Source organism: Sorex araneus, chromosome 6 (assembly GCF_027595985.1).
Source record: "Sorex araneus isolate mSorAra2 chromosome 6, mSorAra2.pri, whole genome shotgun sequence".
In the NCBI taxonomy this organism is placed as follows: domain Eukaryota; kingdom Metazoa; phylum Chordata; class Mammalia; order Eulipotyphla; family Soricidae; genus Sorex; species Sorex araneus.
In genome coordinates this window covers 99,944,486-99,961,573 of record NC_073307.1, presented here as the reverse complement: position 1 = coordinate 99,961,573, position 17,088 = coordinate 99,944,486, and the positions used below count along the sequence as shown (strand labels likewise).

Below are 17,088 nucleotides of genomic sequence, written 5' to 3'. Positions count from 1 at the left end.
GTGAGGACCCTGACATGCTGGGGGGTAGTTACCCTGGGGTGACAGCGAGCTGCAGCAGAGGGTGGAGGAGGGTCAGTGTTTGGAGGTCCTCACGACCCCCTCACCCGTCATGGAAGCTACAAACAGCTGCCCCCTCTCTGCTCGCTGTCCCCTCGGGCACCCCTTTGCAACCCACCCAGGAGAAACTCCCCTGCGGCACTGTCCTCAGGACCTCCCTGGCCGGCTGGCGGGTGGGACCTGAGGGTGGGTGGGGGAGTAGAGGGGGAGGGGCAGTGCAACCCAGAAGGCCCAGTGCGAGCCGCCCAGCCTGGGGGCCGCGCGGGCCCAAAGCCCTCGGATTGGACACAGCCCTCTGGGTGCGCAGAGGGAAGAGGACCACAGGCCGGAGGGCGGGGCCTGTCGCCATGGGAACGCGAGTCGGGGCGGGACCTGTCGCCAAGGGAACGAGGGCCCCTCCCGCCCGGTGCAGACAAAGGCGCTCCTGATGTTCCCAGCCACAGCCCACATTGGGACTCTGCACAGCCCAGGGGGGCCCGGGAGAGCAGGCGGGGCAGTCCTCTGAGTTTCATGAATGTTTTGTGGTCTCCCATGTGGTGCTCAGGGCCCGTCACTCCTGGCAGTGCTCGGCCACTGGGTCCAGACGGTTCAATGCTGCAGCCCCGAGGAGCTCTGGGGCCATGCTGTACCAGCGGGACATTCAGTTCGAAGGACCGTGTGTATGCGTGCTGTGCATCCCTCATTCCGGAACTATCTCCCCAGCCCCTCGTTTTGAGAGCAGATATTTGAAAATCAAGACTCACGTTAGGAGCTGGAGAGTGTACAGTGGATAGGGCGCTTGCCTTGCACACGCTGGACCTGGGTTTGATTCCCGGTTTCCCATATGGTCCCAGAGCACCGCGAGGAGTAATTCCTGAGTGCAGAGACCGTAGTGACCCCTGAACGTCGCTGGGTGTGACCCAAAACTTTAATATATTAAAACACTTATTTGGGGCCAGAGCAATAGTACAGCGGGCAAGGTGCTTGCCTTGCACGTGCCACCTGTGGCCGACCCGGGTTTGATTCTGAGCACCCCATATGGTCTCCCACGCCTGCCAGAATTATTGAGTGCAAAGCTAGGATTAACCCCTGAGCAGCAGTTGGTGTGGTCCCAAACAAACAAAAAAATCTCAGATTTGGGACTGGAGAGATACCAAAAACCAAAACAAGATAAAGATAAATAAAGCAGCATACGAGGGTATGGAAGGTGGCTCAGTGAGCACACTGCGATGAGCTTGTGCTCGCGTGCACGAGTTCGCTCCCCAGCACGACACGGTCCCCCAAGTACCACCCCAGAGCTACCCCCCAGCCAAGAGCCCATAACACTGTCAGGTGGGGCCCCAAAACTCCAGCGTGTGTGAAAGCTGCACCACCCTCACAGCAGGAAGAGAATCTGGGGTGCGGGGAGAGGAATTATAGGGCGCAGAAGCTCTGGCTGTCTAATCAGGGCACCTCCACTCCTGGGAAAGCCAAAGTGGGATTCTGGGAGAGGCAGCAGCTGAGAAGCCAGGGGTGTGACTCAGCAGTACAGCACTTGCCTTGCCTTGTGCGTGTGAGGCCCTGGGTTCAGTCCCTGGCAAAACCCACACACTCACACACACTCACACACACACTCACACTCACTTGCACACACACGCACTAACACACTCTCATGAACACACTCACACTCTCACACTCACACACGCATGCACTCACACACACTCACTCACACACTGTGCTCGCTCCACACACACACTCATGCACACACTCACACACTCTCATACACACACTCACATACTCACACACACTCACACGCATACACACACATTCATGCACACACTCATACACTCACATACACACACTCACATACACGCATACACACACTCATGCACACACACACACGCATGCACTCACACACTCACATGCACACACTCTCACACGCACGCACACTCACACACACACACACACCCGCTCCTGGTTCAAACACTCCTCTGTGCCCTAGGAGGCAAGGTGCTGGGCCGGAGCTCCCTGTGGAACTGTCCCCCGGGCCCCCGCGCTGCGCTGTCCCTGGTGCTGACAGGCCGGGGTGGGGGGCCGAGCAGCGCGGGAGTCGGGACAGGATGCGGCCCCGACCGCAGACCCGGGGCGGGGGCGCGGGGAGCGCGGGCCGAGCCGGGCGCCGGTGCCCGCTGGCCACCAAGAGCCTGGGTTTTGCTCGTGGCGTTTTCTCCCTCAGCGAGGAACGGCGTTCCCGGCTCCCCGCGTCTCCGGCGACTCAGTCTCGGGCGCCGCCGGCGGGGCGGCGGGTGGGCGAGGGGCGCGTGGCCCGGGGCGCGGGGACGAGGCAGGGTGCGGGGCAGGGGCCGGGAGGGAGGGGCGGCCCCAAGGCGGAGGGGGAAGCGCGCCGAGCCCAGGCGTCGGGAGCGGGGAGGGGCGCGGGGCGGAACCGCCCGGCCCGAGTCCGCGCCCCGCCCGCCGCGCGCGCCTCCCGCGGCCGCTCCGGACATGTCGGGCCCCCGCGCCGGCTTCTACCGCCAGGAGCTGAACCAGACGCTGTGGGAGGTGCCGCTGCGGCTGCAGGGCCTGCGGCCGGTGGGCTCCGGCGCCTACGGCTCCGTGTGGTAGGGGCGGGGGCGTGGCGAGCGCGCGGGGGGCGCGCGGGCAGCGCCCACCCTCCGGCCGTGCGGACCCCGCAGCGCCCCGGCGTGAGGCGGGTCTGCGGGGTGTCGGGTGCATGCTGGGGCGGGCCTCCGGGGTCTGCAGACGCCCCCAGGGGGGACGACCCCCCTCCTCCCCGCCCTGGACCGGCCTCAGGCTCTCCAGGGGCGCGCTGGGGCTTAGGCCTGAAAGAAAGGCCCGGCGATGCTTAGGGCCTCCCCAGCCCAGCCGGGCGGGGGAAGGGGGGTGGCTAAGGATCTGTTACGTCGCTGTGATTGGGGGCTCTAGGGGGGGGTTACAGGAGTTCCTGAGGACCTAGGATGCAGATCCAGGGGGTCCAGGTTCCAGCTACCGGGGGTGGGGGGAGCTTGGACTCACTCCTGGCTGGCTCCCAGTTCTGTGCTCGCTGCTCAGGCACCATGCCTCGGCTTGCTGGGGGCCCCTCTGCGGTGCGGGGATGGGAGTGGGGTCATGGGGCTGGGGTTGGGAAGTGCACCCCCCTCTACCTCCTCCTGCTCCTGCAGCTGTGGACCCTGGAGTCCATCTCCGTATGGGTGTAGCTGGTGCCAGGAGGCTGCTGTCCATGGTGGGTGGAGGGAGGGGCGGGGCCGTGCAGGCTCTGCTCCAGACTGGGCAGAAAGGAAAGAATTCCCTACGCTCTTCTGAGGCCCGGGCTGGTGGTCAGCCCCAAGTGAGCCACAAGCCTCTGCCGTCCTCCCCTTGGAGGCAGGAAGGGGTCCAAAGCGCTGCGTCTGCAACAGGACTCCCACTGTGTCCCCTTTGGCCCAGGATGGCCTTCTGGAAATCTCGAGAGGTCTCAGCTCCCTGAAGCTTGTCTGCACAGCTCCCAGCTCTGCTGTAAGGATGCCCAGAGCTGATGATGCTCAGATGACAGGCCCTGAGCACCCCCCACCCAGTGCCTGTTTCCTGTGTCTCCCTCACACAAGAAACCACCCCCAGGAGTGCCCGGCTTCCCCCAGTGGCCAGGTCAGGCAGGGCAGGGCGCCCCAGAGCCTGCTGACTTTGCTCAGCCCTGCCAGGTCTCTCCAGCACCCCGGGGTGTTGCCCTCAGGGCAAGCAGGTGAGGCACAGCCTGAGAACAATCCTAGGAAGGGATTCCTGAGGACGGAAGGCCCCGGGCCCCAAGGCCAGGTCCCTGGGCAGGGGGCTGTGGGGGTCTGGACAGTGATGCCAGTGGCAGAGAGCGGGAGGGGCTGGAGGGTCACTTCTGCGGGGCTTGGGGGCAGGCACGGGGGATGGAGCTGCCCTCTCGGAAGGCACCCTACTGTCCAGGCATGGGGCTGGACAAAGGGCAGAGTTAACACACGTGCCACGCATGTGGCTGGCCCCAGGGTCTCCTGAGCACTGTCAGAAGTAAATCCCAAACACAGAGCCCAGCATGGCCCAAATCCCTGTTAAATCTTTTCGATTTAAAAATGAGACAAGAGGCCTGAGAGACTCTGCTGTGGGTAGGGCACTTGCCTTGCATGCAGCACCTTGTGTGATTCCCCGAGCCCCACCAGGAGTGATTCAGGGCACGGCCAGGAGCCAACCCCGAACACCTCTGGGCATGGCCTGAAAATAAACCTCTCCCTGCAACAAAGACAAAATGACGTAGGGCCAAGGAAGTGGCCCAGTACCCGTGGACACCCCAGTGTCACGCTGGGGAGTAGTCTCACTACTGGCCGGAGGCTGAAAAGCCATCCATCATTTTCCTCCTGCTCTGATGGCAGCCTCGGGGCACTCCGGAATCCCTGTGGAGCCTCCTGCTCCATCTGAGCTGGGGCCGGAGACAGGGTCCAGCCAAGCCCTCGGCGGCTCCCAGTGGGGAGGGTGTGGGAAGCCGGGGAAAGGCGTGGGTGTGGGGCATGGACAGCGGAGTAAGGGCCTTCCAGGGCTGCCGCGTGGTGGCCACTTCGTCCCCGGAGCTGGGGTGGCCACCAGCTTGCATGGCCAGGGGCTCCTTCCCCGCTGATGCTCTGAGGCCAGACACCAGTGCCCGCCTTCCAGCTCGGCCTATGATGCGCAATTGCGCCAGAAAGTGGCGGTGAAGAAACTGTCACGACCGTTCCAGTCTCTGGTCCACGCGCGGAGGACCTACAGGGAACTGCGGCTGCTCAAGCACCTCAAACACGAGAATGTGAGTGAGGACACCTGACCAGAGGGCAGGAGGGAGGGGCGTGGGCAGGAGCAGGGCGTGGCTAGGGACGGTGGGAGGGTGTGGCCAGGGAGGGGCGTGACCAGGGGGGAATCGGAGGGCGTGGCCAGGGGCATGAGGGAGGGGCGTGGTCAGGGCAGGGCGTGGCCAGGTGTGATGGAGGGCTAGGCCGGGGCCAGGAGGGAGGGGCGTGACAAGGAGGACAAGGGAGGGCGTGGCCAGGGACAGGGGCGTGACCACAGCTATAGGGCGTGGCCAATGTCAGGGGCGTGGCCAGGGGCGGAAGAGCTCCGTCCTGGGCTGCACCCTGGGCCACTGTCTTACTGCTGCCCTCCCTGCTCAGGTCATCACGCTCCTGGATGTCTTCACACCAGCCACGTCCATCGAGGACTTCAGCGAAGTGTGAGGGCTGAGGGTCTGCGAGAGTCAGCAGGGGTCGGGGTGGGGGCGCGGGGACAGTTCTGGCTGACTCATGCCCCGCAGGTACCTGGTCACCACCCTGATGGGCGCCGACCTGAACAGCATCGTCAAGTGCCAGGCTCTGAGCGATGAGCACATCCAGTTCCTGGTGTACCAGCTGCTGCGTGGGCTGAAGGTGGGGGAGTGGGGCAGGCGGGCCGCGGGCAGGGCCTGGCCGCCGGCCCCTGACAGCCCTTGCATCATCCCCTCACCCTGCAGTACATCCACTCGGCCGGCATCATCCACCGGGTAGGTGCGCAGGCGCAGGCGGCTGGGGCACACGTCCCGCTGCTCTCCTGCACTCACGCCGCCGCACCTCTGCAGGACCTGAAGCCCAGCAATGTGGCTGTGAACGAGGACTGTGAGCTCAAGGTGGGTGCTGCCCGCAGCTGGGGTTGGGGGGGTGGGGGCGGGGGACGACCGCCACAGCTGGCGCTGACTGCTGGTGGTGGCGCCCCAGATCCTGGACTTCGGGCTGGCTCGCCAAGCGGACGAGGAGATGACTGGCTACGTGGCCACGCGCTGGTACCGAGCCCCGGAGATCATGCTGAACTGGATGCATTACAACCAGACAGGTGACAGCCCGCCCACGGTGCCCTGCAGGCAGAGGGCAGCGCTGCAGGGGCGCAGGGGAGGGTTGCCCGGTCTTAGGGGACCCCAGGTCAGACCCTCAGTGGGCGGAGAGACAGCGCGGCAGGCAGGGCACTTGTCTTGCACACAGCTGACCTGGGTTCGATCCCTGGAACCCCCTGTGGCCCCCTGAGCACCACCAGGAGTGGCTTCTGAGCACTGGACCAGAATTAGCCTCTGAGTGCCACTGGGTGTGGTGCAAAACACCAAAACTTCAGATCACAGGGAGGGGCTGCAGAGATAGTACAGGGCGTCGGCTCTTCCTGTCCTCCTTCCTGGGTGCTTAGCACTGTACGGTCTTCCCAGCACTGAGCACAGAGCTAGGAGTCGGGGCTCCGCCTCCCCCAGTCAGACCCTCACGGGGGGATCCTGGAGGGTTCTGGGGTCTCCGCCCCCTTCTAGCATCTCCCCTGCCCAGTTAGGGAGATGTCTCTGGGCCTAGGCACCCCTCAGGCCACTAACAGGCCCCGTGAGGGCTCGAGAGCCGGGGGAGTGGTCTGAGGGGGCCCTCCCCAACAGTGGACATCTGGTCAGTGGGCTGCATCATGGCCGAGCTGCTCCAGGGGAAGGCCCTCTTCCCGGGAAGCGACTGTATCCTTGCTGCAGGGGCGGGGAGCCCCTCCTGAGGGTGGGGCTGGGCCAGGTGGGCTCTGGCTCTCCAGGGGGGCCCGAGGCGTGTCCAGCAGGAAAGTGGGCCTGGGCCGTGCCCCCAGACCCGCTGTCTGAAGGCCCGGGAGGGGCCACGTCCAGTGACTTTCCTGAGCCTGGTAGATATCGACCAACTTAAGCGCATCATGGAGGTGGTGGGGACGCCCAGCCCTGAGGTTCTGGCGAAGATTTCCTCGGAACACGTGAGTCTGTGCGGGGATGGGGGCGCAGCCGTGGCACCCCGGGGAGCCCAGGCAAGCAGGTCCCTCGGCGTGGGTGGAAGCCGGTGCTGGGTGGATGGGCTGGTCTAGGCCCCGGGGAGACCAGGAGGAGAGGGCCGCAGTCTGTGCCTGTCCCTGCAGGCCTGGTGGCGGGTGGGCGGCGGGACAGCCCCCTGAAGCCCTGCCTGTGACCCAGGCCCGGACCTACATCCAGTCCCTGCCTCCCATGCCCCAGAAGGACCTCAGGAGCATCTTCCGGGGAGCCAGCCCCCTGGGTGAGGCGGGGCCTGAGGCTGGGCTGGCCTGTCCACTGTGCCTGGACACAGCGCTGACCTCCCACACCAACCCTTGCAGCCGTGGACCTCCTGGGAAGGATGCTGGTACTGGACAGCGACCAGAGGGTCAGTGCGGCAGAGGCACTGGCCCACGCCTACTTCAGCCAGTACCACGACCCCGACGACGAGCCCGAGGCCGAGCCCTATGACCACAGCCTGGAGGCCGCGGAGCACACACTGGAGCAGTGGAAGGGTGGGTGGGCGCCCGCACCAAGGGGTGGCGGGCTCTGGCACCCGGGGTCCCTCAGCTGAGGGCTGCAAGGCTTACTCTCCCCGCACCCCCACCCACCCCAGAGCTCACCTATCAGGAGGTGCTCAGCTTTAAACCCCCGGAGCCAGCCCAGCCGCCAGGCAGCCTGGAGATCGAGCAGTGAGGCGCTGCCCACTGGACCACACTGCCGCTCGGGGCCCCAGCCCCATCCTCACCCTGCCGCAGCCCCAGCCCCAGAGATGGACAGCGTCCCCATGCCAGCAGTCCTCACTGTGGAGGACCCCACCCCAGGTTTGGGGTGGTTGTCACCTGATCTCAGTCCCAGAGGACCTGGCTGGGGTGGGGTCCTCAGAGCTGAGGCTCAGGTGCCTTTGGGCCTGTGGGGGGGACAGGGGGGGCCCCAGCCAGGTGTTGCAGCCACACTCACCTGCGCTGTGTGCAATGGGGGTGGGGTGTAGGGTAGGGAGCTCTGTGCTGCCCCTGCACTCCGTGTTCTTGCTGCCATGGGGTGCTGAGGCCCGCGGTGCCTCTGATGAGGGGCTTAGGTGGGCAAGGGGCACTGTGTGAGCAGAGCCTGTGAAGCCAGTAGAGTCCTTGGGGAGGCTTTGTGCCACACTCTGCTTTGCTCAAGGGTGCCCCCTGGTGGTGTGGGGTGGAATTGCGCCTGGCCATGCTCAAAGACCACCCCCACCTCGGCCCACCCACCTCAGCCTCCAGCCCCTGCAGTAGTTCCCTTTTCTTTTTTCTTTTTCTTTCTTGTTTGCCTGTCTTGGGGCCCCACCTGGCAATGCTCAGGGCTTACTCCTGGCTCTGCACTCAGGAATTAGTCCTGGCGATGCTCCGGGGACCACGGGATGCTGGGGGTGGAACCCGGGTCAGCCGTGTGCAAGGCAAACGCCCTCCCCGCTGTGCTATGGCTCGGGCACCTGCAGTAGGTCTCTGCAGCCTGAGGATGCTGGGCTAGCTGGGGGCTCCAGGGGCTGCTGGGGACGGGAACTGGGCCAGGACCTCAGCATGGGCCCAGGAGGAAGCTGCTGCCGTCATCTCCGCCCTCCCCGCAGGGACTGGCTGGTCTGCGGCCAGAGAGGAGAGTGTGGGAGACGGCCTTCTCTCAGGGGGTGTCAGGTGGGAGGTGGCCTCCGGACCCCGGGGTGTGACTATCGCCATATGCAGGACCAGGTTTCATAATAAAGGGCTTTCTCTGCCTCGACTGTATCCACTATCAGTTGGGGCTCCTGGTGGCCCAGCTCCGCTGGACACTGCACCACACTAGACAAACTGTCCACTGCCCCCTTCAGCACATGGAACTGCAGGTGGCATGGAGGGAACCCCCCCCAACAGCGGTATTCTGCCTGGGCATTGGTCAGGGGCCACCTAGGTCCAGACCTCTCTGACAGCACCGGCCTGGCCTCGTCCGGGGCTGGTGGGATGTGTGGGGCAATGGGGGACACCAACCTCTGACAGGGCAGCAACTCTGGGGCTCCTGGGCCTGCTGGTCAGGACATCTCCTCCCCGGGGACATTCTGTGGCTGGACCTGAGGGGAGGTCAGAGACAGCTGGGTCTCCACAGTCAGCACTGTGGCCCCAGGGTGCCCAGTGGCAGGGGGTTGGTCCAGGAGGTCCGCCCGGGACTTGTGGGCACAAGGAGCAGGTGACCGCGGGCAGCAGGGGCAGCACCACTGGGCACAGGTGTAAAGCCACCCTGGCCTCAGCCTCAGGGCTGCTGATTCATGGCAGGTGGGCGGGGCAGCCCTGGGGATCCTGTTTCCCTGCAGCCCAGGGTCACCCCGGGGAGGGTTGTGTCAAGGCAGCTGGTCCAGATGCTGGGCCAGGGGGGACCCAGGGGATGGGGAGAAGCTGCTCCCCCAGGGGGCAGGGGCAAGATCCCGCGGGGCCATGGCCATGAAGGACAAGCGGGAGGGCGTGAGCTGGTCAGCGAGTACCCAGGCAGAGGCTGTGGGAGAGGACGGTCCCGCCCCGGGTGCGAGCGCCCAGGCTGAGGGTGGCGGCGATCTGGGCCCCCTGTGGCGGCGGCGCGGGGATGCGCGTGCGAGGGACGGCGCGGCCCCTCGCGTGCGGAGGACGACGTGGCCAGCCCCGGGGGTGTCCACGGGGCACCGGGCAGTGGGACTGAAGCGGGCCAGGAGCGCGCGCTCCCCGCCCCCGTCTCGTCCCGCCCCGGCCGCCGCGCCTCGGGTTTCCGGAGGGGCCGCGGCGGGCGGGGGGTCACGTGCGCGCCGCTGGGCCCGGCTGGTTCGCGGGCCGGGGAGAGGCCGGGCCGGGCCGGGGTCGGCGGCGCGGGGGCACCGAGCGCTGCGCGGGACGACGCGCAGGGCACAGCCGGCCGCGGGGCGCCCAGGGGCGCGCGCTGACCCCGCCGCGCGCGGGGGTCGCGTGCCGAGCGCCGGCCATGGGGTCGCCGCCGCCCGCCCGCAAGGGGTTCTACCGCCAGGAGGTGACCAAGACGGACTGGGAGGTGCGCGCCGTGTACCAGGACCTGCAGCCCGTGGGCTCGGGCGCCTACGGCGCGGTGTGGTGAGCGCGGGCGGCCCGCGGGGCGGGCGGGCGGCCGGCTGGGCGCGCGCGCGCTGAGCCGTGCGCCCCGTCCCGCAGCTCGGCCGTGGACAGCCGCACCGGCCTCAAGGTGGCCATCAAGAAGCTGTACCGGCCCTTCCAGTCAGAGCTGTACGCCAAGCGCGCTTACCGGGAGCTGCGTCTGCTCAAACACATGCGCCACGACAACGTGAGTGTCCGCCCGACGGCGGCTCCAGAGCCCCGAGCCTGGTGGGGTGGGGTGGGGTGGGGTGGGGTAGGTGGTGGATGGGGGGCTCCCTCAGCCTCCACCGCTGGCTGGCCCCTGCTGCCCCCTCTGGTCAGAGGGCCCAGGAACTAAGGTGCAGGGGGGAAAGCTGAGTCCTGGCCTATGGCACCCAGAGCTGCCCCCCCCCCCCCCGTGGGTGCAGACTGCCACGGGGGCGGCGCTACCTGGCCCCTACCCCACCGCTCTGGGGGGCTTTTGCTTGGGCCTCCTGGGCTCCTGGAGGTCAGCCCCGCAGGCTGGGAAAATGGAGGCCAGCTTGGGATTCCTGGAGGTTCTCAGCCGGGTGGGTCCTGCCTTTTATTTCCTGTCCCCGCCCTGGGCGCTTCCTGGAGAAAGCCTCTGTGCTGGACACCGGCCCAGCTAGTCTCTCTCCCTGCAGTGACATCTGGGACACACTCTACCTGAGGCTGCCACCCTCTCCAAGCCCGTCCAGCCAACTCCCTGTGCGGGCCAGGCCTGGCCTGCCCCGGGCGGCTACTCCCCCAGGGTCCTCCTTCCCCACAGAGCTCTGGGCCTGCTGCCTCCAGGGCTCCTCAGCCTGCTGGGAGATCGGTGGGGCCAGTGCCAGCACCCCCAACCCACCTCAGTGCCACCTTCAACCCGCCTCCTCCACCCCCTTCTTCCTCCCTGCTGTAGCAGCCCCAAGATTCTGAGGCCATTGCTCTGGTCGCTCTTGGCAGAACATCCCTGCTGCCCCCGTCCCTCACCTGCTCCCGATCTCACCTCTCCCTAGCCGCCCCCTCTTTCCCCTCCACCCTTGGCCCCAGCACTGTGGTCCTTGTGGCCCTAATGTCCACTCTTGCAGTCTCTGGGCTGACCTCATCCAACAGCTGAGGAAACTCCAGTGTCACCTGAATCAGCCCTTCCCAGGTGACCTGTCCAGCCCTCGGCCTCTCCTTGGCTGCTGCCCTGGCCCTCTCCCGTGCCCCCTCCCTGTCGGTCAGCTTGCTCCATTTGTCCCCACCTTTTGCTTCCTTTGCTTCCTGGACGCCTGCTGTCCCGTTACCTTGAGTTGTCCACAAAAGCTCAGACCTGCCGGGGTGGGTTACCATCGAGGTGCTGCAGCTGGCCCGGGTCTCCGCTGGGGAGGGAGGGAGGGAGGGAGGGAGGGTGCGCCAAGGGGAGAGGGGCTGGGGCTGGGTGCCCCCGGGCTGCCCCTCCTCAGACCCAGGCTGTCACACTCCCAAAATAGCCACTGTCTGCAGGCAGCTGTGCCAGGCGGAGCGGCCAGTGGGCAGGGCCAGCCCGCGGACACTGGGGAGAGGGTCAGCTGCAGGGGCCTTTCTGCTCAGAGCACTGTGCCAGTGGGGACACTTCCTCCTGAGTGAGCCCATTGAACCCTTCCGTGCTTCCCCCCAGGTGATCGGACTGCTGGACGTCTTCACCCCTGATGAGACCCTGGACGACTTCACGGACTTGTGGGTGCTGGCTTGGGGCTGGCCGGGCGGGTGGAGCGGGGCCCTTGGGTGCTGACTCCAGGCCCCGGTTGGCTGCACACTGGCCAGACCCTTCTCGCGCCACGGTCCAGCTCTGCCCTGTGTCCTGGGGCCCACAGCCCAACATGGGGGCAGTCAGAGGCGAGAGCCCGGAACTCAAGACTGGCCAGGCTGGGGTGGGTGGTTCCTGCAGAGGCCTTGCCCCTGCCCTGCTATGCCCGCCTCCAGCCCCCGGGAGCCAGGGTCCGGGCAGGGAGGGCCGGGGCCCCCGTTCTTTGTTCCTTGGGGCCCCGCCGTCTGTCTGTCTCCCCCGGCCTCTGTCCCTCCCAGCTGCCCTCCGTGTCGCTGTGGGTGGGCTGGGTGACCTCGTGGCCGTGCTGCTCACAGCTATCTGGTGATGCCATTCATGGGCACGGACCTGGGCAAGCTTATGAAGCACGAGAAGCTGAGCGAGGACCGAATCCAGTTTCTCGTTTACCAGATGCTGAAGGGGCTGAAGGTGGGCGTGGCGGCTACAGGGGGTGGGTGGGCAGGCAGGGGCTGGGCCCAGCGGCTGACTGCCACACCCACCCGGTCTCTGTGCCCGCAGTACATCCACGCCGCCGGCGTCATCCACAGGGTGAGTCACGTGCAGTGTGCCAGGCCGGGCAAAGGGGTTGGGCCCCTGGGGGCCTGACATGAGGGTCAGTGCATGGGCAGCCACTCTGGCTTGCGGTGGGGGCCGTGGCCGCAGCTGCCTCCCGTGCACCTCCAGGACCTGAAGCCCGGCAACCTGGCTGTGAATGAGGACTGCGAGCTGAAGGTGAGCCCTGAGGCAGCCCTGCCCGCCCGCCCGCCCGCACCCCTGCTCCCTTGCTTGAAGGAAGTGGGAGGCCCGGCTGAGGCGGGGCCCCTGCTTCTGGGGCTTGGGCATGGAGGAGCGGCCCGGGGAGTGTGTGGGGCCAGTGCAGAGCCCCCAAGCCGCGGGCTGCCCTCCCCATCGCCTCAGGGGCCCCAGACCCCAGTCCCCCCCTGCTTTCTGGCTTCAGATCCTGGACTTTGGCCTGGCCAGACAGGCGGACAGCGAGATGACTGGCTACGTGGTGACTCGGTGGTACCGGGCGCCCGAGGTCATCCTGAACTGGATGCGGTACACGCAGACAGGTGAGGGGCCAGCTGGGAATGGGCAGAGCTGGGGTGGACGGGGAGGGCGGCAGACCAGCCGGCCCGGCCACCCCCGCCACGGCCAGGCCCCTGAGCTGTGCTGCCCGGCCCCTGGGGTGCTCCCTGGCGACCCTCAGCCTAAGCCCCGGCTTCCCGCCCTGTCGCTCCCCCACCCGCCCCTTGCGTCCCCTGCCTCCCTGTCCGTGCCCATGTGTCCTGCCCTCCCCAGCCACTGAGCCCTGAGGCGGGGGCTTCTCTCTCAGTCGACATCTGGTCGGTGGGCTGCATCATGGCGGAGATGATCACGGGAAAAACGCTGTTCAAGGGCAGTGACCGTATCCTGCAGCTGTGGTGGCAGTGGGCGGGGCGGGGCGCGGCGGTGCCCCTGGGGGCGGGCCGGGCCGGGTGGGCGGGCCCTCTCTTCTGGCGTGCAGTGCCCTGACCTGCTGCAGACCTGGACCAGCTGAAGGAGATCATGAAGGTGACGGGCACCCCTCCTGAGGAGTTTGTACAGAGACTGCAGAGTGCAGAGGTAGGGGCTGCAGGGGGGCGGACGTGCGCGGGCGGGGTGCTGTCAGGGCTGGCCCTCACCCCTCACCCCACGCAGGCCAAGAACTACATGAAGGGGCTCCCAGAGCTGGAGAAGAAGGATTTCGCCTCCATCCTGACGGACGCCAGCCCGCTGGGTAGGGGTGTGCAGGGGAGCGGGGAGGGCACTCTGGGGGCACGCAGCTCCCCGCTCACCCCGCGCTCGCCCGCCTCCTGCCTCCCGCAGCGGTGAACCTCCTGGAGAAGATGCTGGTGCTGGACGCCGAGCAGCGGGTGACCGCGGCTGAGGCGCTCACGCACCCCTACTTTGAGTCCCTGCATGACACGGAGGACGAGCCCAAGGCCCAGAAGTATGATGAGTCGTTTGATGACGTGGACCGAACCCTGGAGGAGTGGAAGCGTGAGCAGGGGCTCTGAAGCGGCTGGACCCCAGGGGCGTGGGCTCTGGGGGCGGCCGGACCCCAGGGGCTCTGGGGTGGCTGGACCTGGGGGGCTCTGAAGTGGCCGGACCCCTGGGGTTGTGGGCTCCAGGGGTGGCCTGACCCTGGGGGCTCTGGGGCGGCCAGACCCTGGGGGGCTCTGGGGTGGCTGGACCCTAGGGGCATGGGGCTGTATGGGCAGTTGCACCCTGTGGGTCGTGGGGCTCTGGGGGCCGCCCGACCCTGTGGGTTGTGGTTTTTCAAAGGTGTCCCCTACGGTCACCGGGTCCTTCAGCAGGGCCCTGCCCCCCTCAGTGGTTTGTGTGGAGAGTTTGGTTTGACCCCTTTCCTGCTGCAGAAAGCCAGGGGCCCCTCTCTGTGCTCTGGTCACACAGCCACCACAGCGCTGGGCCGACACGGGGCCTGTTGGCGGTTGAGTCCCGGGCCGGGACAAGAGGCTCTTACTTATCTCGCCTTTGAGGGGAAAGGGCTCCCCTGTGAGCCCACCTCCAGGGGCACAGACGGGCGTGTGGGCTGTGGGGTTCCCTCTGACCTACACTGGCCCGTCCTGCCCGGTCACCTGTCAGGGCTGTGTTGACTGGGCAGTGGGCAGGGCCTCCTGCGTACTTCGGGTCGGGAGAGAGGTGCCGGCTGCTGGCAGAGCCTGGGCTGATGCCCCGGGGCAGCCTGGGAGCCAGGTCAGCGGGCCAGGCCACAGGCCTGTGTCTGGGGCCGCATGTAGGAGTGGACTGAAGGAGCCTGGTGCCGCATGCCAGCTGTGATCTCTGAGCACACGGTTGCTTGGGGGAGCTCTGGGGTGTAGCTAACAAGCTGTGCTGCCAGCTCTGAGCCCCCAGCCTCATGGCAGCCCCTGAGTTCCTTGGTTCCTGGGTTGCTGTCTGGCCTCACGGGTCCCCTCTGTCCCCCTCGCCCACTCCAGGTGTCACCTACAAAGAGGTGCTCAGCTTCAAGCCCCCCCGGCACCTGGGAGTCAAGAGTTCCAAGGAGACGGCCTTGTGAAGAGCCCGACGTGGCCCTGGCCCTGGGAGTGCCTGAGGGACACCAGCTACAGCCTTACACCTTCTCCCGGAAGGGGAATCCTGCCCAGCACCTCAGTGACCTCTTGCCCAGACCCCGTCTCAGACCCACTCCTCTGCTTTGCTCTCCCCCGGCCTGAGCTGACCCTTGGCTTTGGGGGGGCGGCAGTGCTCCATTCTTCTGGGCATCCCTGACAAGGGGAATGGGGTGGGACACCCCCTCGAGAGGCCTTCCTGGGGGCGTGGGGAGGGGCTACGGAGTGGCCACGTGGCTGGAAGGAAATAAATCCTGGAGACGTGTCACGCCTGCCTCCTTGCTGGCTTTTCAGGCTGGATGTGAGCTGCTGGCCTGTCCGGCGCCCCTGCCTCCCTCTCGGGCGCCGAGCTTGTGCCAGTCGTGGCCCTGGGCCCCCCTGGCTGTGCTGTGTGCCCGCCCTGGGCAGTCTCCACATTACTTGGCTCTCACCCTCCCGTGTCAGTGCAAGAGGCAGGCTGAGGGCCTCGTACACGGTGACAAGGTCCCCTGCCCTCTCCAGGACCTTAAGGTCTATGGGGGCCACCAGCTGGGCCAGGGGCCACATGTGGGCTCTGTGGTCATCTTGCTCCGTCCCCTGCTGGCTGCCACTGCCAGGTTGGCCCAGAACAGGATGGACTTGGCCAATCAGGCCTTTGTGTCCCCATTCTCCTGTGTAGCTGGACATGTCCACAGCGTGTCTGTCTCGACATGGTGTGTACAGGGACCTCTGCCCCTGTGGGCCAATCCCTTCCCAGGTGGTCAGGGCCAGGAGATGGTCTATCTGCTGTAGGTCCTGCCTGTTTTGGACCCGTGATGATGTCAGCATGCCCCCGGAGGCCCTCAGGGCACAGGGACGGAGTCCTGACCCCAAAGGTCCCATTTCTAGTCTCCCGAGGCACATGCCATGTGGCTGGCCTGAACCCTTCAGATCCGTCACTTTGGGTGCTTCATGGCTGGCTGAAGGGGAACCTGAGGGGGACCTGTGGGGGGGTCACTAACAGGGCCATCATCCGTGTCCCTTCTACTCTGGGCTTCTGCTGCCTCAGAAGGCTGGCCAGGCACCCTCCAAGTCTCCAGGACTCTGACCGGCCCCTCCAAAGACTCCATCTCAGGGCCCACCTTCCAGATGCCCAGCTTCCGAGACCCACAGCCCCTGTCCAGGGCCCCACCAAAAGGCCTGCCTCAGTGTCATTTCTTTTGGTTTTGCTCTTTGGGGCTACACCTGGCAGTGCTGAGCTTACTCCTGCTCTGTGCTCAGGTCCTGGCAGAGCTCAGGGGACCATCGGTGGTGCTGGGGATTGAACCCAGAGCTGCCACATGCATTGCAAGTGCTCAGGGCCCTGTTTCAGGCTGGCATAGCCTGTAGCTGTGCCAGTACCGCCTCGTTTCTTTTGCTCATCCACCCACTGATCATCCACTCTTCCACCCATCATCCATCCACCCATCCTTTCATCCATTCATTTTTTCCTACCATCATTAATTCATCTCCCCCACATCCACCCATTCATCAGTGTTTCCATTCATCAATATACACACCACACACTGACCCACCATCTATTCATCCACTCATTCACTACCACCCACTGAAAATCATTCATCTATATACCCACCCAACAACCATCCTTCTATCTATCTATTCACACGTGTTTCTATCCACCAATCCACTCATCCCCAGTCCATCTACTTATCCTTCCAATCAATTCATCGACCTTTCCTTCTACCTATTCATCTATTCACCTACCCATCCATGCACCTATCCATCCACCCACCCATCCACCCATCCATCTATCCACCCACCCACCCATCCATTCATCTGTCTATACATCCCTCCATCCCTCCATCCACTCATCTATACATCCATCCACCCATCCATCACTCATCTAGCTATACATCCATCCACCCTCCCACTCACCCATCACACAGAGTCCAGCTCACAGGCTCTTCAGCCTATGAGTTCACACCATGTCACCCACTTCTTCACTTGGGATCTGTGCTTCACATCGCTGCAGTCCGAGGCTGGGGAGCCTGGATCCCTCCACCACCAGCCCCTGCAGCCAGCCCTGCCCCCAGTTGCAGCTGGGGTGGGACCCGGCGGCCGCGCGGACGTACTGGGAGGCTGGCACGTCAGACCCCCGGGCTGCGGGTCAGGTGCGCCTGCGGGGGATTCAGGGTGGAAGGGAGCAGGGGTCTGACAGCCTGGGCCTGATTCCTGAGTCTTCGTGCCTGCTGCGTTCGGAGCTCCCGAACTGTCGAACTGTCGGGACGGCCCTGAGAACTGCTGTGCCAGGCTGGAGGCGGAGCGGCGGGAGGCGGAGCTGCGCGGGGTGGAGCC

At 65.8% G+C, this 17,088-nt stretch overlaps 2 protein-coding genes across 4 annotated transcripts; both read left to right on the top strand.

Moving 5' to 3' along the window:
• The first annotated feature begins 2,440 nt into the window (after positions 1-2,440).
• MAPK11 (mitogen-activated protein kinase 11) lies at positions 2,441-8,550 on the top strand. Of its 3 annotated transcripts, XM_004610581.2 has the most exons (12): positions 2,444-2,636; positions 4,684-4,813; positions 5,175-5,233; positions 5,315-5,426; positions 5,510-5,539; positions 5,615-5,662; positions 5,751-5,865; positions 6,440-6,511; positions 6,692-6,771; positions 6,986-7,064; positions 7,144-7,317; positions 7,419-8,550. In XM_004610581.2, the coding sequence occupies exons 1-12, from the start codon at positions 2,521-2,523 to the stop codon at positions 7,496-7,498; spliced, it is 1,095 nt and encodes a 364-aa protein (XP_004610638.1). In that variant the 5' UTR covers positions 2,444-2,520; the 3' UTR covers positions 7,499-8,550. The 3 variants fall into 3 exon arrangements, with proteins under 3 accessions (XP_054999080.1, XP_054999081.1, XP_004610638.1); XM_055143105.1 differs by lacking the exon at positions 6,440-6,511 and having other exon boundaries at positions 2,441-2,636; positions 6,671-6,771; XM_055143106.1 differs by lacking the exon at positions 6,440-6,511 and having other exon boundaries at positions 2,442-2,636.
• Positions 8,551-9,632: 1,082 nt separating this feature from the next.
• Positions 9,633-14,996, top strand: MAPK12 (mitogen-activated protein kinase 12). The gene is made up of 12 exons (XM_055142142.1): positions 9,633-9,870; positions 9,949-10,078; positions 11,516-11,574; positions 11,980-12,091; positions 12,182-12,211; positions 12,347-12,394; positions 12,621-12,735; positions 12,999-13,070; positions 13,188-13,267; positions 13,343-13,421; positions 13,511-13,684; positions 14,644-14,996. Exons 1-12 carry the CDS (start codon positions 9,746-9,748, stop codon positions 14,721-14,723), a joined length of 1,104 nt encoding a protein of 367 aa, XP_054998117.1. The 5' UTR covers positions 9,633-9,745; the 3' UTR covers positions 14,724-14,996.
• Positions 14,997-17,088: the final 2,092 nt, after the last annotated feature.

Excerpts from the sequence above, each read along its gene's own strand:
- MAPK11 (XM_004610581.2), top strand. The coding sequence starts at position 2,521 with ATGTCGGGCCCCCGCGCCGGCTTCTACCGCCAGGAGCTGAACCAGACG. Across the intron at positions 2,637-4,683 it reads GGCGCCTACGGCTCCGTGTG|CTCGGCCTATGATGCGCAAT; the intron begins GTAGGGGCGGGG and ends CCCGCCTTCCAG. Across the intron at positions 6,772-6,985 it reads CGAAGATTTCCTCGGAACAC|GCCCGGACCTACATCCAGTC; the intron begins GTGAGTCTGTGC and ends CCTGTGACCCAG.
- MAPK12 (XM_055142142.1), top strand. The coding sequence starts at position 9,746 with ATGGGGTCGCCGCCGCCCGCCCGCAAGGGGTTCTACCGCCAGGAGGTG. Across the intron at positions 12,736-12,998 it reads GATGCGGTACACGCAGACAG|TCGACATCTGGTCGGTGGGC; the intron begins GTGAGGGGCCAG and ends CTTCTCTCTCAG. Across the intron at positions 13,422-13,510 it reads GACGGACGCCAGCCCGCTGG|CGGTGAACCTCCTGGAGAAG; the intron begins GTAGGGGTGTGC and ends TGCCTCCCGCAG.